This window comes from Strix uralensis, chromosome 9, assembly GCF_047716275.1.
Source record: "Strix uralensis isolate ZFMK-TIS-50842 chromosome 9, bStrUra1, whole genome shotgun sequence".
In the NCBI taxonomy this organism is placed as follows: Eukaryota; Metazoa; Chordata; class Aves; order Strigiformes; family Strigidae; genus Strix; species Strix uralensis.
The window spans coordinates 2,869,127-2,888,973 of record NC_133980.1 but is presented as its reverse complement, the minus strand read 5'-3'; the positions used below and the strand labels follow the sequence as shown (position 1 = coordinate 2,888,973).

General features: G+C 49.4%; 1 protein-coding gene across 3 annotated transcripts in view; it reads right to left on the bottom strand.

The window, feature by feature from the left end:
• Positions 1-19,847, bottom strand: part of SCHIP1 (schwannomin interacting protein 1) — a 40,096-nt gene that overhangs the window by 15,289 nt on the left and 4,960 nt on the right. Inside the window, exon 1 of one of the 3 annotated variants that reach the window (XM_074878426.1) lies at positions 3,161-3,328. The exons of 1 other annotated variant lie outside the window; for it this stretch is intronic. In XM_074878426.1, the coding sequence (XP_074734527.1) occupies positions 3,161-3,190 (30 nt within the window). In that variant the 5' untranslated portion in view covers positions 3,191-3,328. Of the gene's footprint in view, positions 1-2,744; positions 2,905-3,160; positions 3,329-19,847 lie in introns of those variants that run through there. One more of the 3 variants, XM_074878427.1, reaches the window with a different exon arrangement.

Genomic DNA, 19,847 nt, shown 5'->3' with positions numbered 1-19,847 from the left:
CCGTCTCTTGGGGTTATATTCTGCCATGAGAATTTGTATTCACTTTAATGAAAAAGATGATGACAGTCTGGTATTTCAACATGCCATGAAAGCCTACAAAATCATAAAGAAAACCCTGACCCGCCTAAGAAATTATTTCGAAGTAAAATCTCATTTTTCACATCAGATTTTTTTCTTTTTATTTTTCTTTGCATGTGTAAAGCCTGGTAACATCTCCAGAGCGACCCTCCCGCCAGCAGATAGCTCAGACCGTGACTGATGCCAGCGCACGGAGCCAAACCCAGTTCCCATGGGCAACTGCCTGTTTGGAGGCTCCCGCCTTAGGCAGGGGCACGGTGGGGGCGGGGGGTTCTTCACTTTTAAAGGCGCATTAAAAATCAGCCCAAAGAGACGATGTAGATCTAGACATGTTACCCACTCATATAGGGGTGGCAAAGAAACACCAGTGAAGCTGGCAACAGCCTGAAGAGTCCTGTTCTGCTCCATGCTAAGGTGGACCTGTCGGGCAACGCTGAAAATATGCATTTACAAAGCAAATTCAAACACTGGCTAAGGCTGCAGGCCAGTAAAGCACTGCTAATACACACATTAGAATAAAACCTTTATTTCTGCGTTAAGGCCTGGATTTGCACACTGGCCTTCTATTCTGTGCAAGCTCAGGACCTCACAAAACGTTACCCAATGTGCACGAGCTGACATTTTTCTTGTCAAACTGTAGGAGAAATATGGAGCCCTACACAAAGTGTTTGGCATAGGAAAATAAGTCAGTAAAAAATAGGAAAATAGAAATAACGAGGAGAAAAATACACAGCACGAAGAGCGGCAGCCGCCTACATGACTCCAGGACGCGGCCACGGGAACGGTGTCAGATGCTGGGACCTCCTGACCATGGAGGACTTGGCCCTCCTGACCATGGAGGACTTGGCCTAAATTCAAAGCAATGAACCTGACTTAGCCACATCCAAAACCCCAGGAGGCCTGAGAGCCACCTGCACTTCAGCGAGCAGCAGTGACAGCTCATTTATGGTACGAAACCAGACTTTCGAGGCAAACCACGGCGTACAACAGAAATACCCTCCTCTTCCTCGGCACCCGCCTGCATTGCGCCCTGTCCCCAGCACCCTCCCTGCTGCAGAGCTTATGTCCCAGCCATGACGTGGTCATGACAGAGTTTTTCTGCTGAATTTCTCCAAAACAAACATGCTTTCAAGTTTTCCCCATGCCTTGGCTTGTCCCTCTATTTGGTTTATTTTTAGTTTATTTAGCGGCTTCAAAAAAAGGGGTGTGAGGAGGGAGAAGGGCAGAGTTAGGCTGTCACCCTCCTGCCCCCAGGGCGCTCAGGGCAGCCACCAAAATCCTATCATTGCTGGCCTCCAGTCTGATCCAAAACCCGGGATTGCTGGCCACAAAAGGATTAAAACTTGGCCTTTAGGTTAATGGGTTTGGGAGGGGGCTGGGGTTGCTCCTAATCTCTGCAGCATCACAGGAAGGTTTTGAAACGGATTTCATTTGAAAACCCATTTCTCTGGAGTTTTTTTTTCCTACTATTTGCAGGCTTTCTGGCTGTTTTGACTCTAATATTTATGGGTTCGGAGGAGAGGAACCAATTCATAAACAAGCAAGTAGATTAAAGCAGATAAAAGGCGCTGCCGTCGCAGCAAGGCCGGCGCATTAACATGCAGGGCTGCTGGCCAGGCCTGCGTCGCAGCCGCAGCTCGGCATCCATCGCTCGCCATCGCTCGCCCACCGCCACGGACCAGCTTCCACCCGGGAAACAATGCGCAACCTTTAACCCTTGCGTTCCTACGAGTACGCTGGGAAAACATCCGCCGCGCAGAAACAATGGCACCATTTATTAAGGCGATAGAGAGCAACAGGCTCAGAGCTGCAGAAAAATCAGATCCCCTAAAACGGAGGCTGGGAAAAAAAAAAAAAATCCCAGGATTTTTTTTTTTTTTTGCAAGATGGAAATTCATTTCCAGAAGCATTGGCTAGACTGAAAACATTCAGCAAAAAATCTTTCCAACTCTTCTCCCTCTCTGTACATACTTTGGTATCTTTTCCCTTCACGATATATTTCGCAGTATGAGATATTTTGTCTTAAAACACAGATTGAAGTTTGAATTAAACGCAATGGTGGGGGAAAACGAGGATGAGTTGCTGTCCTGGGCAAAGCCCCATCTCCTGAGGGTCCAGCTCGGCCACTGCGAACGCCTGTTGGGTATTTTACTATTTTACTGGGATTTCACTGTCCACCACACGTACGCAGACGCATTTCTCAGCACCACCGTAGAGGATGGACAAACGTTTGTGCATTTAACAATCCGCCCCCACCATCGAGCCCCCAAACACGCCATTTCCCGTGCAGGTGCATCCAGTGGCACCCACCCTCTCTTTAGAGGGAAATAAAGCCCCAATAACAGCCCTCCCTACACTCTCCTTCGCCCCACTGAAAGAAGCCTGATGATGCTCAGCAAACAGGGTTGTCAGTGCTGCCAGGCCCCAGGGCCCCCCCAGGGATGCTCCGAGGGGTAAACGCTGCCTCCCCAACCCACCACCGGGTCTTGCGCGGATTATTTAGCAGAACAACACGGACCACGATGAGACCGCATCTGAAAATAATGACGCTGCGGGCCAGCTCTCACGCTTCGCTAAATCTGGGAAAGCGGAGAGAAACAGGCCATTTATTCTAGTCTAAAACTGGCACCTCCGGAAGGTGCAAAAACCGCCCCTCGCTCACTTACACGGAGCAGTTTCATCCAGGCGGGCGGGCAGCGAGCGGGGCGCAGGCAGCGGGGGCGCAGGCAGCGGGGGCGCAGGCAGCTGCCCGACAAACCCGCCCCCCGCCGCTCCTCCGGGCGAGCGCAGCCCCGGCGCCGGCCGCGCCTGCGAGCATCACATGGCGAGCACAAAAGCCCCGCGGGCAAACGCCTCTCCCCCCCGTCCCCGTTCCCGTCCCCCCCCCACGGCTGCCGTGGTCACCCCCGGGATGCCCCGGGGGCAGGAGCCCACGGTTTTAACGCGAACGGGAGGAGCCGGGCTACCCGCCCCCCCCCACCTCGGGGATTGGTGGGAGGGGGGCGACTCGGAGCGGGGAGCGGTGGCAGGGCGGGGGGGACGGTTCGGATGTGAGGGGGCCAGGCCGAGGTCGCCCCCTTACCTGGTAGGAGCAGTTTTCCTGGTGTACCATCTCCGTGCATCATCCGCCGCTGCCCCGCGGGGTCTCCGGCCCCGACGCGGGGGTGGGGGGGAGGGATGAGGAGGAGGATGGGAAGAAGGAGGAGGAGGAGGAGGAAGAGGAGGAGGAGGAGGAGGAGGAGGATGGGAGCCCGGGCCAGCCGCCCGCCGGTAAGATGGATGCTGCAGCGCTGCTCCGCCTGCGCGGCGGAGCACAGACGGGGAGGGGGGGGGAGCCGGTCCCGCCCCCGCCGGCACAAAGAGCGGGGGGGCTCCCCCAGGACTGGCTCCTCCGCGGGGAATGGGGAGAAAAACCAAAATACACACACACACACACCCCTACACACACCCTCCAAACTACAGCTGGTAACCGGCCCCACCCCCGGCTCCGGTGGGGTGATGGATCGCGGCTCCTCAAAACACTACGAGACACCAAGCCGTTGAGTAAGAGCTAACAGATAATGTTCTTTTACCCCCTGCCGCAGAAATGTAGCACAATCTCTTCTGGAAAAAGGCTCTGCCCTACATTTCCAGCTAATTATATCCTGCAGCGAGGGTGAAGGTGGATCCCAAAGCCACAGCACCCACCTGGGCTGGGCTCCGACCCCAGATGCGACCTGGTTTTGGGCCCAGGGATGGAGGCAACAACGGCGCTTGCCCCAGCACCCTTCTCCCACCACAACAGCCCCTTCTCTAAAGAAATTTCCCCAAAGAAAAGGCCTGTGAAGCTCAATCAAATACCCGCTTTCTTGGAGGATGACGGCTGAGCTGGCACACACAGCCTAGGGACAATGAAGCCCCCCTGTCCCAGGGCTGGGAAGCCGCTCTGCAGCATCCCCCCCTCCCCGTCATTACACACCCCCCCAGGAATTTGCTGCCCTTTGCAGAACACTCCACTGCGACCCCAAAACAGCACTGTGAGATTATCAAACTTTCTTCCCCATTCGCAAGCTCAGGCTGGAGGCCGGACACATGGAGGGAACCGAACCCTAATTTTGCTTTCTAATTTAAAAGTCCTTAATAGAAGAGACTGGAAAGAATGGTGGGACAAGCGGATAGTTTCTAATTCTCTGCATTTCTGACCTGCTCAGAGCTGGGTTCTCAGCTCAGGTTAGCTCTGTTTGACTTCACCACTCATTTTCCAGGGGGTAACATATACCCTGATAGCCTCATTTGCAAGAGTTTGGGGCTACACTGGCCCTGGCCACAGCTGGGAGCGAGGGCACAGCAAGTCTCACGTTCAAGCCCTATTTTTGGCTGGACATGGCCTGTCTGAGGGGCATCAAAATGCCCAGAGAGCGACGGCGGTGCCATGGGCTGGGCTCACACCATGCACTGGGCACTCTTACCCGGGCAGGCGGTAGCTCTTTGCTTGCAGCTAACAGAAACTCCATGCCTCACCTTCCTTCATTAGGCAAACAGGGCTTTATTCTGCTCCTAGCCAACCTGTGCTGGGCTGCACCCAGAGCAGTGTGGGCAGCAGGTCGAGGGAGGAGATTCTCCCCCTCTGCTCCACTCTCAGGAGACCCCCCTGCAGTGCTGGGTCCAGCTCTGGGGGCACCAACAGCAGAAGGACACGGACCTGCTCGAGTGGGGCCAGAGGAGGCCACGAAGATGCTCGGGGGGGTGGGCTGGAGCACCTCCCCTGTGAGGACAGGCTGAGAGAGTTGGGGGGGTTCAGCTGGAGAAGAGAAGGCTCCGGGGAGACCTTAGAGCAGCCTCCCAGGACTGAAAGGGGCTACAGGAAAGGGGGGAGAGACTCTTGATCAGGGGGTGTGGGAATAGGACGAGGGGGAACTGACAGAGGGGAGATTTAGATGAGATCTAAGGAAGAAATTCTTCCCTGAGAGGGTGGTGAGGCCCTGGCACAGGTTGCCCAGAGAAGCTGTGGCTGCCCCCTCCCTGGAAGGGTTCAAGGCCAGGTTGGATGGGGCTTTGGGCAACCTGGGCTAGTGGAAGGTGTCCGTGCCCATGGCAGGGGGGTGGGACTGGATGGGCTTTAAGGTCCCTTCCAGCCCAAACCATTCTAGGATTCTATTCTGTGATTCTAGTCGCAGCCAGCTGTGGCTAAGTTCAGAAATGCACATGACTCTGAAGCCCACTTGCTCACAGGGTGATTTGATTCCCCGCACCAGATGTGCCTCTAGAAAAAAAGGCCTTTGTGGGATCATCGCTCTGCCCCAGCTTTCCCAGCTTCTCGCCGGCACAAACAGGCCGGAGCAGCTGTGGGCGGATGGAGAGTCCCTCGAGTCCCTGTGCAGCTGGGCAGCACGGATGGAGAGAACCCCCCCACCCCGCCTCAGCTCCAACCCTCCTCCCCCATGCCCTCTCCCCTACAGCAGTAGAGCTTTAAAAAAAATAGAGCATTTGTTTAAAAAGAAAAAAAAAAAATTCTGCAGTCATGCCTGTTTTTTACTGGCTCTACAAAGAATCCCATTCAACTAGGCAGCTATTTCCAAACATCAAAATAAATAATCCCCACTTTTCAATATACTGCATAAACCTTGAGGTTGCTTTGGAAAAGTTATCTGTGACAAGCTAAAAGCAGCTCCACGAATTACATAATCTCTAATGCCATTTATTATGTGCATCACAAGGAAAACTCCTGAAATTACCCCGCCCCACTTCCCACTTGCAGGTCTATCTATAACGGCGGTGACTCAGAGCCGCTCCGTGCGCAGCAGATCCCCGGTGGGGACTGCACCAACCTCCCTGCACCCAGGTCTGGTGTGGGACGGGGAAACCCCTCCCCCAACCTATTTCACACCTTATTCCTTTTGCAAAATGACCCGAGAGTTCGGCTTAGCATATCACCTGCTGCAGAAAAGCCACCTGATTGCAGCAAGGTTCTTCCCTCCAGGGTAGGGAGCCCCGGACGAGCCTGCGATGCCGGCGGAAAGGGCCAGGCATCGTCCTCAACCTCTGGATTTGCTCCTGTTCTGTATCCATTTGCGATTACCCGTTCAGAAATGAGGCGGGCAGGCAGGTAATAATTAAAGCAATGAGTGATTAAATCGAGTGAAAGGCTTCTGGCAGGCATCCAGGTAGGTCAATGGGAACTGATGCTCCTGGATGGAGGCAGCGAACAAGTGCTGCTGCTCTCTGAGGAGGGAAAACCCTCCCGGGACCCCCAAACGTCCCTCTCAGCTGGGAAGAGAAACCTGGGGGGTACCTGCACAGCCTCCTTTTGCCTTTCTAATTGAGGCACCCTCTAATTTAGGGTGTCTTATACCACTTACGAGACGCCCTAGACAAGTTTTCCTGAAGCCTTCCCCAAAACCAGCTCTGAACTAGAAACGTGTGGTTCAGAAAGCTCTGGAGAACATCTCCAGGGGGTCTGACACCAAGATGGGGACCACTAGCATGAAACTCTTCCCTTCAAAACCCCCACTCCACATCTCCTCTAAGGGTCTGGGAAGATGCTGCTCAGGGGCAGGCTCAGTTTTGGCTGAGCAGCCCCCCACCCCAGACCTGCGCTGCTGTTAAGGTGGGTCACCAGGAGCAGCCCAGTCCTGACACCCTGGGTGCTTGCAGGGCTACAGGGGTGAGGACATGAGAAATTCAAGCCCATGGCACAGGCAGCAGCATTCCTCTGCTTACTCCCCACAGACACACCACCAGGACAGCTGCCCTGCAGAGAAAGATGCAGTTTTTCCAGCCACACTCAAATTCGTGTCTGAAACAACAGGATTTCATTAATTATCCATCTACAGAAGGAGAAAACACCTGGTATCCCCAGTTCTGGGGGAAAATATATAATTTCTGATTCTGTGCACATTATTATTTTTTTTTCTGTTTTAAACTTACAGCCCCTGGCCAGGTTCCACAGCACATCCCAAGCCCTGAGTTGGGAAATGCAGGCAGCGCAGTTCCTCCAGGCAGGCTGGCCCTGCCTGCCCCCATGGAAGCCTTGGGCTTTCCCTGGCTGTTGTGCCTCGGCCCCAGGACCAAGGAAATCATTAACAGGGGAGAGGGGGTACTACACGGAGGTTATCAAGTCTCCCATCATCATTCCTACTGAGGGAAAACACTCCTTAAAAAAAATAAAGCTGTGCAGTCAAGGCAAACCCTCCCGTTCATGCTGCCTGGGAGCAGAGGGCAGCTGAGCAGGGCACGTTCTTGCCGCTGTGGGAGGGAAGGGAAGGAGGCCGGACGTATTACTCACATGAAAGCCACAGACAGCCCTTTTCCTTACGTGTTTGTCATTTCTCACTGTCCCACACATTTATTTTTACACACACGTGTCCCGCGCTGTGTGCCTGAACCCCACCAGGAGCAAGGACTTACGGAGCCCTTCAGCCCAAAAGCGATGCAAGGGGAAAGCAAAGGGTAGGAGCAGTGTTCGCTCAACAAGGCAGGCTAGCGATGGGTTTCCTTATCTCTGATGAAAACACCAGGAACGTTTCCCTGCCCACAGTCATTTCTCAAGGGGCCTTATCAGGTCGAGTGCTGGGAAGTTTATTTTTCAGGCGGATATTGGCCAACCCATTTGGTTGACACAAAAAGCTGGTCTAATTTCATAGGCTTTTTCTTCAGATCTCAAAATAAATACGTAGCTGGATGATGTAGCAGGTAAAAATGAGGGAGGAGTAGAACACTGCATCACTAGGAGAGGGAGAGGCAGGGAGTCCGCCCCGAGCGAGCCTCACCGGCCTCTCCGGGATGCTCCTGCTGACCCCGAGCCTAAGGCCAGCAAGCTTGCATAGAACCAGGAATTATATATGGCATCATGGGATTTCAACTTTATTTGCCAACGATTTACTGGGAGTGATGGATTTAGCTCCTCTCTAAGCCAAGCTAAAGCTTTTCCAGGGTTTAAATCTAGCAAGAAAAAAAAAATTATTTTTTAATCAGTTAATACTAGACATCTGCTTGGAAAGGGGAGTATTTGTTTGGATTACATTCATATATAATGCTTTAGATTATCACTTTTTTATTTAAGGAAGTTGATGCTGAGGCGTTTTCTATCATTTTGGATGTGTTACTCTTCTCTATGAGGGGATAAACCTCTGACGGTTTAAGAATCCAAACAGTGCCCTTCCCTCTTCCATGCCCCTCTTACTTCCACGGAGGTTTCTGGAGTCCTTTACAAGCAGCAGCTTTACAAACCCCTCCTGAAGCATGGGGGTACCAACTGATACATTTTTAGAATAAAAACTTTTTTCAGTTTTAAACTGAAAAAGGGCAGATTTAGATGAGATCTAAGGAAGAAATTCTCCCCTGTGAGGGTGGTGAGGCCCTGGCACAGGTTGCCCAGAGAAGCTGTGGCTGCCCCCTCCCTGGAAGGGTTCAAGGCCAGGTTGGACGGGGCTTTGGGCAACCTGGGCTAGTGGAAGGTGGCCCTGCCCAGGGCAAGGGGGTGGGACTGGATGGGGTTTAAGATCCCTTCCAGCCCAAACCACTCTAGGATTCTATGAATTTATAAGCTGGTTCACACATGCTTAATAGAGAATTTACAAGCAGCCTGGTGATGAGCAGGTATGATGGCCACCAAGTGTTTACTGCTAATGAATGGAGAACAATTTAATCTACCAGCTCCTAAGGAGCGTGGGGAGACAGCAACTAAAAAGCTACAGCTGCCTCCATGCAATTTTGTTTATATTCTTAAGCTGGCCTTTTGGAAATGCAATATTCATGGTATGCAAAGTGCTATGGAGAACATGAACTTTTCAGCAGGACAAAGTGCATCTCTAAGTTTTTGTATTAGCATCAATAAATTAAAACGTTACAATCCACCTCACTCTGCAGCATTTCCTGTCCCTTTTGCGAGAGGATTTGGAGCAAATCCCATCAGCTACAATTTTCAGCACTTTTAGCCTGTACACGCAGACAGTGCCGGGCAGGAGACCTGACGTTCCATGGAAGCTCAATTCTAATCTCAATCACAGCCTGCTCTAAAACCAGACCTCGCCCACCACTTCTCCCCACAGCCGACGTGTAAACCAGTCCCAGGGACAACTGACCCCCAGCAGCATCCCCCAGCTGGCCCATGGACCACGATGTGTCCCTGCCAGCGCTGCCCGGAGCAGCTGTGCCCGACCTCATCCTCCTGCCCTCGCCAGGAGCAGCCTGGCACTGGCAGCCGGAGCATCCGCACCCGGCACAGCCACCCCGCTGGCTGAAATTCAGGGGGGACCCGCCGACAGCCCACACCCCCCCGACTTCAGCTCAAAAGCCCATTTTCTGCTCTGAGCTGTGCCTGGGTGAGGGGATGCTGGCACCCACGGGAGGCACCCAGCAGCTCCCAAAACCATCTGAGATCTTATAGAAAAGATTCCCAAAGCTGCAGCCATATAAATATTGATACAGAATAACTGAAAATCATTAAAGCTCCTTCTTCTGATGCATGAGCTCTGAGTAACATCTTCGTCAGATATCTTTGATAACAAATTTGGTAGAAGTTTTTAATGGAGCTAATAACCCAGTTATGCATTTTCAAATTCCCCTTGCTGCGTGGCACACTCAGGCTTGCTGCGTGCAGCTTGCAGGCAGGCTTTCCTATCCCCTCTGCCCCCATTTATTTTTTTCATTTTCATTCTTCAAATCGAAATTCTTTACATTTGAAAAAAATAAAGTTGCATTGGGCTCCCATTACACACCCTTTGCATTTTAACAGCAGGCGGGGAGAGGAATTAATGTATTTTCTGACAATGAACAGAGAAAAGTGAAAAAATGGCATGAGAAGAGGGAGAAGAGAGAGATTTTCCCCCAGAGGATGAAGGACAGGGTGGCCTTCAGCTTCCTCAGACCGGGGACTGCAGGAGTGACATGGAAATGTTGACAAGTTGGAAGCACTTACAGAAATCCCACGTCCCATGCTCAACACTTAGTAACTATTAAGCTACTGGTCTGGGGCCAAACGCAATTTCTGGATGAAATATTAAGCCCTTTTAATTGCGGCAAAGTCCCCGAAACTCCAGTCTGGCCATGCAGGCAGGCAGACAGCAGTATAACCTGCATTTAAATATGGGCCATTAATTAGTCTTCAGCATGGCGTGTACCAACAGGCTGCACCTATGTTCAGCCAATGACAAAAATTAAGCACTGAGTTATCAACTATAAATTAAGCCACCGACCCCACAAGAGTCAGAGGACAACATCTGTGGATGGGGATGGGATTATCCTGCCACCGGTCGCCTCGAGCCTGTCTATCCCTTTCCATTCCCCTTGTGCTTTCCAGCAGGGAACGGCTGAGAGGGCTTATTTATGGGCTGGCGCTATTTTGCAGCTCATTTTAATTGCAGAATGGATGGTAAAGGCACAGAATGGGGACTTGCAGGCTGAAGAAGTAAACAACTCACTCTGAGATTAAGTTTCTTATTCAAACAGAGCCAAATACCATAAATATGAATATACTAATGCAAACAGGTAACAGCAGTGTCCTTTACATGCTTCTGCAATAAAAGTGTGAGTTTATGGAGACAAACCTCCCTCTGAGTCATGGTTGGGATAAAAATAGACAGAAGGGGATTTTTCACGCAGCTCTGAAGTCTGATGTCCATAACTCCAAGCTTACTGACACAGCCTGGCAGAAATCTACTCTTTTTTGGGGGGGTCTACTTATACTATGTACACAACTCTCCAAAAATCAGAGAGGTTCAGACCCCAAGATCAGGTGTTTTTTGGAAGGATGCGATTACTGTGTGGGAACAAACCCACGTCCATGCGAGCAAAGCCTGGCTCTTGCTTTAGGTTTGTTTTACACTTTCAGTTTTTAAGAAAACAGATGTAAAGCTGATTTTCTGAGTTTGACTCCCAACCCCACTGTCACTTGAGAAAGAAAAAAATAATAATCCTCTTGTGCTGCAGCAGCCTGTAGGTCGGAAAGCTGCTTACACTGAATGGGCACGGCGCGTTTTGCAATGGACATCAGTTACAAGCTCCCAAACCAATACCATCAGCGATAAGAAACCCCATCCCTGCCTGTTCCTGACACCACAGCCCTCCACAGGAGACTGCCAGGCTGCAAAACCAGTATTTAAAATACGAGGTGAAGTTATAACCCCTTGGTAGGGCAGGCACACTGAGCATGAGGTTGGAAAAAGCTAAAAATAACAGGATAAGCAAGGGTGGATCCCAGCTGAGCCTTATTAGTCATGGAGCGAGGGAGCCGCGCGGGGCTGCTGCCTGGTGGCAGAGCAGCACCATATAAGAGCAAAAGAATGACTCTTGTCTCTTAAATCAGATTTTTCCCCTCTCCTGTTCTGCCTCAGGCACTCTTTTCCTCTGAGCAGACTTGCTCTGGCAGCCTCCAGCTTCTACTAATAATACGGTGTATTGTTTTCTGCAAGTCTTTAAACAGAATAAAGATCATGGGTGATTCATTTTAGGGTGTCTGCTGGAATTGAACCAATATTGACAGACAGGCACGTGAGAGGTTTATTATATAGTGTTGGTTTGGTTTTTTTTTTTTTTACTTACACCATCTTTGTGTCAAAATTGAGCCTTTGAGTCAAGTGATGATCGAGTCACTGACAGCAGGAGCACCCAGCAAAGGCAGCGCTTGCTCCTGGAGGATTAAGTTGGATGAGCAGAAAGGGTAAGGTCCAACGTGCAGTGTTTTATCTTGGGATGAAGGCACAGGACAACAGAGGGATCAATAACCAAACACAGCTTAGCCTGGAGGGAACCCCCTCCACAGCCACACCAGCCTCCCCAACCCCATCCTCCCCATCTTCCCCCCCACCTGTGTTAATTGTAATTACAGCATCCCACCAGTTCTGCCACGCTCCACCCAGCCAGCCCCAAAAGCAAGCAGGGCCATGGCCTTGCCGAGGGGACACCAGTGACACCGTCCAGCCCCTTGGAGCCCAGCAGACATGTAGCAGCCCTGTGCCCACACTGCCCAGGCTCTGCTGCAGGCTGGTGGGTGCTGGGTGAACGTCCCACGTCCGAAGTCACACCTTTGCACGGCTCAGTCACCTGCTCACCCTGCAGCTTTCCAATGTGAAAATCCCTGGAAGAGCTCAAAATACCCGGGAGTAGTGAGCAGCCCGTCACCCCTGCACAGCGGGGCCGCATTTGCACACAGTGGCTCCTTGTTCCCGAGGCCAAAATGCAGAGAATTACCATTTGTTCTCATGATAGGGGCTGTCTTCTGAGCTTCTCTAAGCATCACATTCATCCGAAACAGCATTTATCTCTCCAAGCCCCTTTTCCAGCAGAACTAATGCACACACAATGCGTTCGGGCTCTGCGCACTACTCCAATATAATTTTCAAGTTTAAATGGATAATGATAATTAAGCAGTGAAATAAGGCTTTGGTACTTCAACACTTGTGAAGACAAATGAGAAGTCGAATATAAAGAAGAAAAGAGAGCAGTGCTGCAGATAAAACCCCTGCCTTGGCCTGATTTCAGCCCTTGCAGCTGGCTGGGGGAATTAGAGTACTCACCCCATCCCGTGCCCTACCACAGCCTCTGCATTTAATGGTATATTGGATTTCTGAGTTTAATGTCAGGGACATTAAATCCACCATTACACCTCTGCATCACCAGGGTAGGCTGAGGTGGCTCTCAGACTAAGCCCTGCCTTTTGCAAACAAGCCCAGGGATGTTTTTGCAAAGCTTCAGGAACTCCCCAGCAATCAGGTATTGGCACAACCTCTCCATATGCCATTAAGCAGAAGCTGTTTCTGGGCCTCAGACTCCCTCTACAGAGAAATTACAGTTTATATTTTTGGATTTTACCAAACTATCAGTGCAAAAGGAGCTGGGGAAAAGCTGCTCACAGAAAGAAAACACTCAAAGAAGGTATTTGCTTTCTGCTGCACAGCTTCTCTCTCCATCACCTCCGCCAGGAGCGGCGAGACCAGAGCAGAAGGATAATAAATGGCATTTTAACAGGAAAGCAGAGCATGAAGCAACAGCCAGGCAGGAGCTCTGGTCTGTAAAGCGAGGAATCGTGGTCACCCTTTCACCGGCACCTCCACACTGAGGACCATCGCTGCAGAAAACAGCCTGGACACCTGTACGGCCACCCCTGCAACTTCCCCTGGGCTGGCTGGGGGTCTCCTCTCAACCAGCTCTCTACCAAGCGTAGGGAAAATGCCTTTTGGCCCAAAGAGCTACTGCTGGAGGTCAGAGAAAGCTGCGTGGCCTGTCCTCGCTCTTCATGGTGGTTGGCTGCTCCAGAGAAGTTGGCTTTGGCACCTGACGGGTCACCGTTTGCTCCAAGCTACTGATGCACCAACCCGGAGAGAGCAAAGCAAAGCTCTTTATAATAAATGAAATTGTTTGACATTTTGTTTGTCCTCACTTGGGGCCATATTTCTGCATGTCTGGTCTGTGGGAAGCCGTACCCTGGCCAGCTGGGGTGGCAGGGGCTGTGCTGGAGCTTTCATCGACACCCCATCTAGGGAGCAGAGCCCAGGTCTGGCCTGAAGCCCATCATGGCACAGCTTGAAAGGAACGAGGGAGACCAAATACCTGAGCTGTGGGAGGAAAAAGAGAAGGCGACGAGAATGCTGGCTGCCACAGCAAAGCAATTACAGCTTAAAGTTACAAAATAAACTACTCTGGCTCTCAGGGCGCTGCTTTGGGGAGCTGAGGAGCACTTTGCTTTGCTGCAGTGGTATTACTCCGAGGAATACTCATTGCCACGCTGGAAACAGCAGCAGCGCATCCAAGGCACCGAGAAAAGTGCCTTGTGGAAAGTTTATTTTACCAGAAGCTGTTATTTCTCCTCCAGACATGTGCTATGTTACATGTTTACTAGTTTTCCTCCAAATACATTACTTTAAGGAGCAAAAAATTTTTAAACAAAGCTACAGTTACTACGTCAAGCAAGCTGGCTGTATCTCTGGGATGAAATACTGTCCCTTGGGAAACAGGGCAGGGACATCTGCAGGGTCAGATCCAGACATCAAACTACTCCAGCCTTGATCCTGGTTTTGTTTGGTCCAGTGCAAAACACAAATATGAATAATTACCAGGCATGCGTTAAGCAGCATGTTATATTCTACAGACAACGGCGGCTGCAAGCTCCAGCCTCGTTAGCGTGTGGCTCAGCCCGGCCGCTGAAGCCATCGGAAGAGTTTTTGGATGCTGCAGAAGCTCTCCAGCATGTATTATTAGTATCAGCAATTTCAATTATATTAACTTTCAGCTAATTCTATGTCTAAATCATTTAATGAGTCCAAAAGCGTGCAGATAACAAGGTAGGAGGGACTGCTAACGAAGTGCTGAAGCAGATGGGAATTCAGAGTCATCCCTAAGGATAACACAGCTTCCTGCTTCGTGTGGGACCAAGCCGTGCCGGGGGCTGGGATGGGGACCAGCACTGCAAAATCTCACTTGCCTCTTTACATCGAGTGAAATATATACATGTATATGGCACTATGGCATATAGGGACTGACGGTACTATCTAAAACATGGGAGACCCTCATCCACACGTCTTAAGGACAGCCTGGACTGGTATTTCTTGGGAAACTGGCACAGTTCATCCAGTCTTTGTGCAGAGAGGAGGACTGGATAAGCTCCTGAGCAACCTTTGCGTGCAATTTAGATACTCTTAAGGTATGCAAATATTAGCCAGTTTGGTCATTTGAGGCTATGTTTTAAAAGATTTCCAAGAGAAGAGGGGGACAAGGCTGTACAGAGCTCTGGTTTGCAGGCATATGCCCTGATTTTCACCTACTTTGCCCTTCCCAGAATCAGACAACTGGAAAAGGTCCCGGAAATGTTTTTTTCAAGGTTACAGGATGTTTCCCTGCTGCTCCCGAGAGCTCCCAGGTCAGCCTACAGAAGTAACAAGCTGGGAGTCTTCCTCCTAAGGAAAGGCCTCTTTCATCTCTGCAAGGCACAGCTAGAAGCTGGCTTTACAATTTCCAACCTGAGAAATAATAGATGAGAAAGCAGAAGACGAAAGAAAAGGCCAGCTAGATCGCACCAGGATATATGCTAAGCTGCTGGATATTATGTATTAATGCAAATGCACAGCATAGAGAATTCAGTAAGGAAAAATGATGCACAGATTAATTCTTTTTTAAAACTACTAAGAAGAGTTTATCATCAAACTCCTACCAGGCAAAGGAGACAGAGAAGAGGATGGCCACACCTGACTCAGGTAACAGAATTCTGGTATTTCCCCAAGTCCCTCTTTAATAAATTCAATATAGGACTTACATTAAATAAAAAGTTTAGATTAAATTTTTAATAACTCACTAAAAGCATTTCAATTCCCTATGGACTGTACATACTAGCAGCTTTTGTATGCATAAAGAATTAAGCACTTTAATATAGTTCTCCTTTTTTAGTGTTGCCATCTACCAGCTAAGAGAGGATTAAATCTCAGCCCGGCACTTCCCTTTCCTCCCCAACCCCTCTGAATTGCAGCTATTTCCTCCAGCCCAGCCGAACACTTGGATTTCATTTTAACAAAGCACGGATGAGCTGAAATAAATGGCCTCGGCACGACTTTCTCGTTTAAAGGAGATCTATAGATCACTGAGCAGGAACCCAAATTGGTGATATAAATAAGATCTACCACTTCTGTGACACAAATGACTCCATAGGCATGACAGGGAAAGACAAAGCACCCCAAAATGATACAAGCACTTGAAAAAGCTGGAAACCCTTGAAGAGAAGAGTGATTATGTAGCACCTCACATCTAAGGTAACAACCGCAGATAATTGCAAGGGGGAAACTCGTTTTCTACCGAAGCCATCAGCGCTTTGCTTACAGAAGCAGGATCGATTTCAGATCCGGGTTAGCATGCGAGCTGGAAGAAACATTTTCAGGTCTTTTTAGTTATAGCTACTATAGAAACCTCTCATGCAAAAGAGGAATTATTTGCAGATTTAACAGTCAAAACAGAGCAAACCCCGCTGCTGGAGAAGCCGCAGCTGCTCCTCAGCGGCATTATTCTGCCCCACAGATGTGATGCTGGGCTGGGGGACACCTCGCTGGGGGAGCAGCCACAGCAGCTCATGGTCCGAGGGAGTCAGCCTTGGAAAACACTAAACTGATCAGATGCTGTGGTTATTTCAAACAGCTATTTGTTTTAGAAAATAAATACCTATACTGAGTCACTGGGAGAAACTGGGAGATCAGATTTCCTCCCAGTGGTGATTATGCTTAACTTTCGTAACTTAACACGGGAATTTGATACACCCTCACAACAGGCTTTCCCCTCAAAAAGCATCATAAAAGTCCATTTTTCCCACCAAATACAAAATGGCGCTCCCTGTAAACCTTTCAGCTGCACCACCACATCCTGGCCATGCTGTAGGCTCAGTAACTTGCACAGCTGAGTGCATGAGCTTATTTGTTAATGTAGTTACCAACCTGAAATCTCCTGACACAAGAAAGGAAACCTTTTATTTCAGTAGGGGAAGTTGTACCTGTCCAAACACAAACTGGTTTGGAGTTCAGAAAGTTTATTTTAGCTTCTCAAAGGCAGCTTAGCCCAAATATTGCTAAATGGTTTGTTTCACATATAAGCATTTACAAACTAGATCACACAGTGCAGGGAAGCTCACTTTGGCTTTCTATTTATCCTTTGCTTTCTTAAGATGAGAGGGTAAATCTCAAGAATGCCTTGCAACCCCCTTTGGGTTTTGTGTGTTTGTGCACAAATAAATACTGAGCTGCCCGCCCGTGCACCAGCACTGCAAATTGGTGCTCTACGCCACTGACATTAAATTTTACTGATTTTTTTGCTGTTAGGAGTAGGAGAAATGTTGCCCTGAATGCAGCCAGAACCCAGTTCTTTCTCTCCAGTTTCTACACAAACTTTAAAAAATAAGCAAGTATCGCACTTGATTTTCCAACCAGCGGCCCGTTAATGCAAAATCCAGACAGAGAAAAGTAAGGAAATAAATCACAATTCTTCCTGTCCATATCACTGCTAAGTGAATTCTGCTGTTAATATAAACACACTTGGTAAGGTTTTGGGGGTATTTGGCATATTATTTAAAACATTTAAGTAGGGAGTTTCAGCAGACATGCCTGTGGTCTTTGTGCAATAACTGTGATCATTAGCTTTGGAGTCCAGGACAGTCCTGCCCTATAGATGCAGGATCACAAAAAAGGCAGATTTGTCCATGCCAGACCCAGGACCACTTGCCTGCCTGTTTGCCTGCCTGCCTGCTGCGTGGGGGCCGATGCCGGTAGGGCAGGAGGGGCTGCTCCATGCTTAGCAAAATCACTGCTTTCAACCCAGCTCCTCCAGCAATCTCTGCCTGGTTAGACTTCAACCCTACCGCCTTCTGCTCGCTACATTTATTTTATTACCTTTTCTAAGTGCCTGCGAGAGTTTGAGGGCCTGGTGAGTTTAATACTTGTTCCTGAAAGGCTTTGTCAGCAGCAGCTCTGGCAGTTGCTGCTGGGATGGAGCTAGTCTGGCTTTCGAGGGCTCCTCAGTAGATCTGCAATGTGGTTTGACTTGCAGTTTCTTTTCACATGGTTTTTAAATACCCTCTGCCTATAATTTCTCTCTCCACATATACCATTATTTTCCACAGCGCCAGGTGTCACAGACACCCTGTCCTACTCCAGAGTGCAACCACAGTAAGTGCTGTCCTTCAGTAGTAAAAATAACAGGTTTTACACAGCACAGGTTGAGTCTGAGAATTAAAAAACCACTACCCTTGCATTTATCACACCCAATATGCAAGAAACAGATGCACAAGTACATAATTATTATCCTGTCAAATAAGCATTCCTGCTGCCCACTGCCATTTCAACCCAAGATACTCACTTAGGTTTAAGTGGGAATTTAAAAGTATTAGTGAAGGCGCAGCAGGGGAGGGGTACAGGGCTCCAGACTGCAGAATCCCTCAATTTCAGGATTACACCAACAAAATGATGCTCTGAGATGATAAAAATTTTGACTTTGACATAAAGGTTCACTTCTCTCTTTGGAAATCCTTAGCGTTTGCTACTTACGATACCCAACACCATAAATACTCTTAAAATATAACTCATTGGCCTTATACAGCCAGCATCACGAATAGCACTTTTCAGTATCACATACAAGCGCATTAAAGGGAGATTTATTGTTGCCTGCAACACAGTTAGCATTAGAACAACCCAACTTTTTTCGGCGATTTCCACATCCCACACAAACCGTACACTTACCAATCGACTAGGAAGCACTGCCAGCTCGCTGGGCTCCATCACACCGAGGAATTCACGTAATAGCAATACTCGGATAAAGGAGAATCATTCATCAAAAAAGAATCCGTATGTTGTCACCCCATGTGTTTAGCACTTTCTTTAATGAAAGGCTCTGCCGCAGCAATGGAGATAAAGTTTTTGCTCAAGATTATTAATCGCAGGCATTTTGCCTGGCCCAGTTTCAGAAGCAGCAAACATACATCTTCCCAACCTATGTAATTACCAACGCTCTTCAAGCAACAAGCACTTTAGAGTACCTATAGATGTTTTCTTAGCCTAATGACATTACACACTTTGGCAGAGTCATTAATATCTCGCCAGCCTCATCTAACCTTTGAGCTGGGTGGAAAGTGGCCAAAGTACAGTACTTTGATTCCTCCACAGCAGAACCCGGCAGCGATGCATCACCCACTGCAATACATCCCCGCAGGTCCCACACACCCAGGGACACTGCGGGGACACTGGCACAAAGCAAACACAAACCCCTGGTTTGACTGAAATGACAGTATTTTCCACAGCTAAAAGGTTTGCTTTTCATGTCAGCTAAACCTTAAAACAAATGAACTGCCCTGAAGAACCTCTGTTATCATGACTTTGACTTTCTTGATGAAGAGTTAAATGGTCAAACTGAATAGGTAAAAGAGCCGTCAGGTGGAGAGAGAAGGTCTTGCTGGGCCTCTACGCTGTAGCAATGACAGAAATGCAATTTCCTGCAAGCCAGAAGTTTGATTTTCAAAATCAGTGTGTCAGAATTTAATGCGCTGACAGTTCCTGTCTGAGGAAAATTGCTTTCAGGCACTAAACATCTGGCTGCTACTGCCCGCTTCCAACACTCACAGCCAAGCCGACATCGAACATCATCTAGGGATGAAGAACCTAACAATTTAAGCAAGCGCAATCAAGCAATTATTACTTCAGTAAGAACAAATTCACTGCCGATCTTCGAACAAATATTTGCTCCCTAAATGCTAAGGACAACACACTTAGGTAGACCAAAGCTTTACAACACGTGACACCAAGGCTCTGTGCTTGATCCTGGCCTGCGTTCCCGACAGCCCTGCTGCACTGAAACCCTCATACGGCTTTAACAAGCACCTGTTGGAGGCAGAAGCATTGTTAGTTGCTCCATTCCTGAACTTCCTCTTGCCAACCTGGTCTATGCATTTCTCCTCACACATGGGTCAGGGCAATCCCAAACACAAATCTCCTTACACGTGGGTCGGGGCAAGGAGTGGGGTGAGAGCAGCCCTGCAGAGAAGGACTTGGGGGGAGTTGGGGGATGGAAAACTGTGAGCCAGCAAGGTGCACTGGCAGCCCAGAAAGCCACCCGTGTGCTGGGCTGCACCCAGAGCAGTGTAGGCAGCAGGGCGAGGGGGGGGGATTCTCCCTCTCTGCTGCACTCTGTGAGACCCCCCTGCAGTGCTGGGTCCAGCTCTGGGGGCACCAACAGCAGAAGGACACAGACCTGCTCGAGTGGGGCCAGAGGAGGCCACGAAGATGCTCGGGGGGCTGGAGCACCCCCCTGTGAGGACAGGCTGGGAGAGTTGG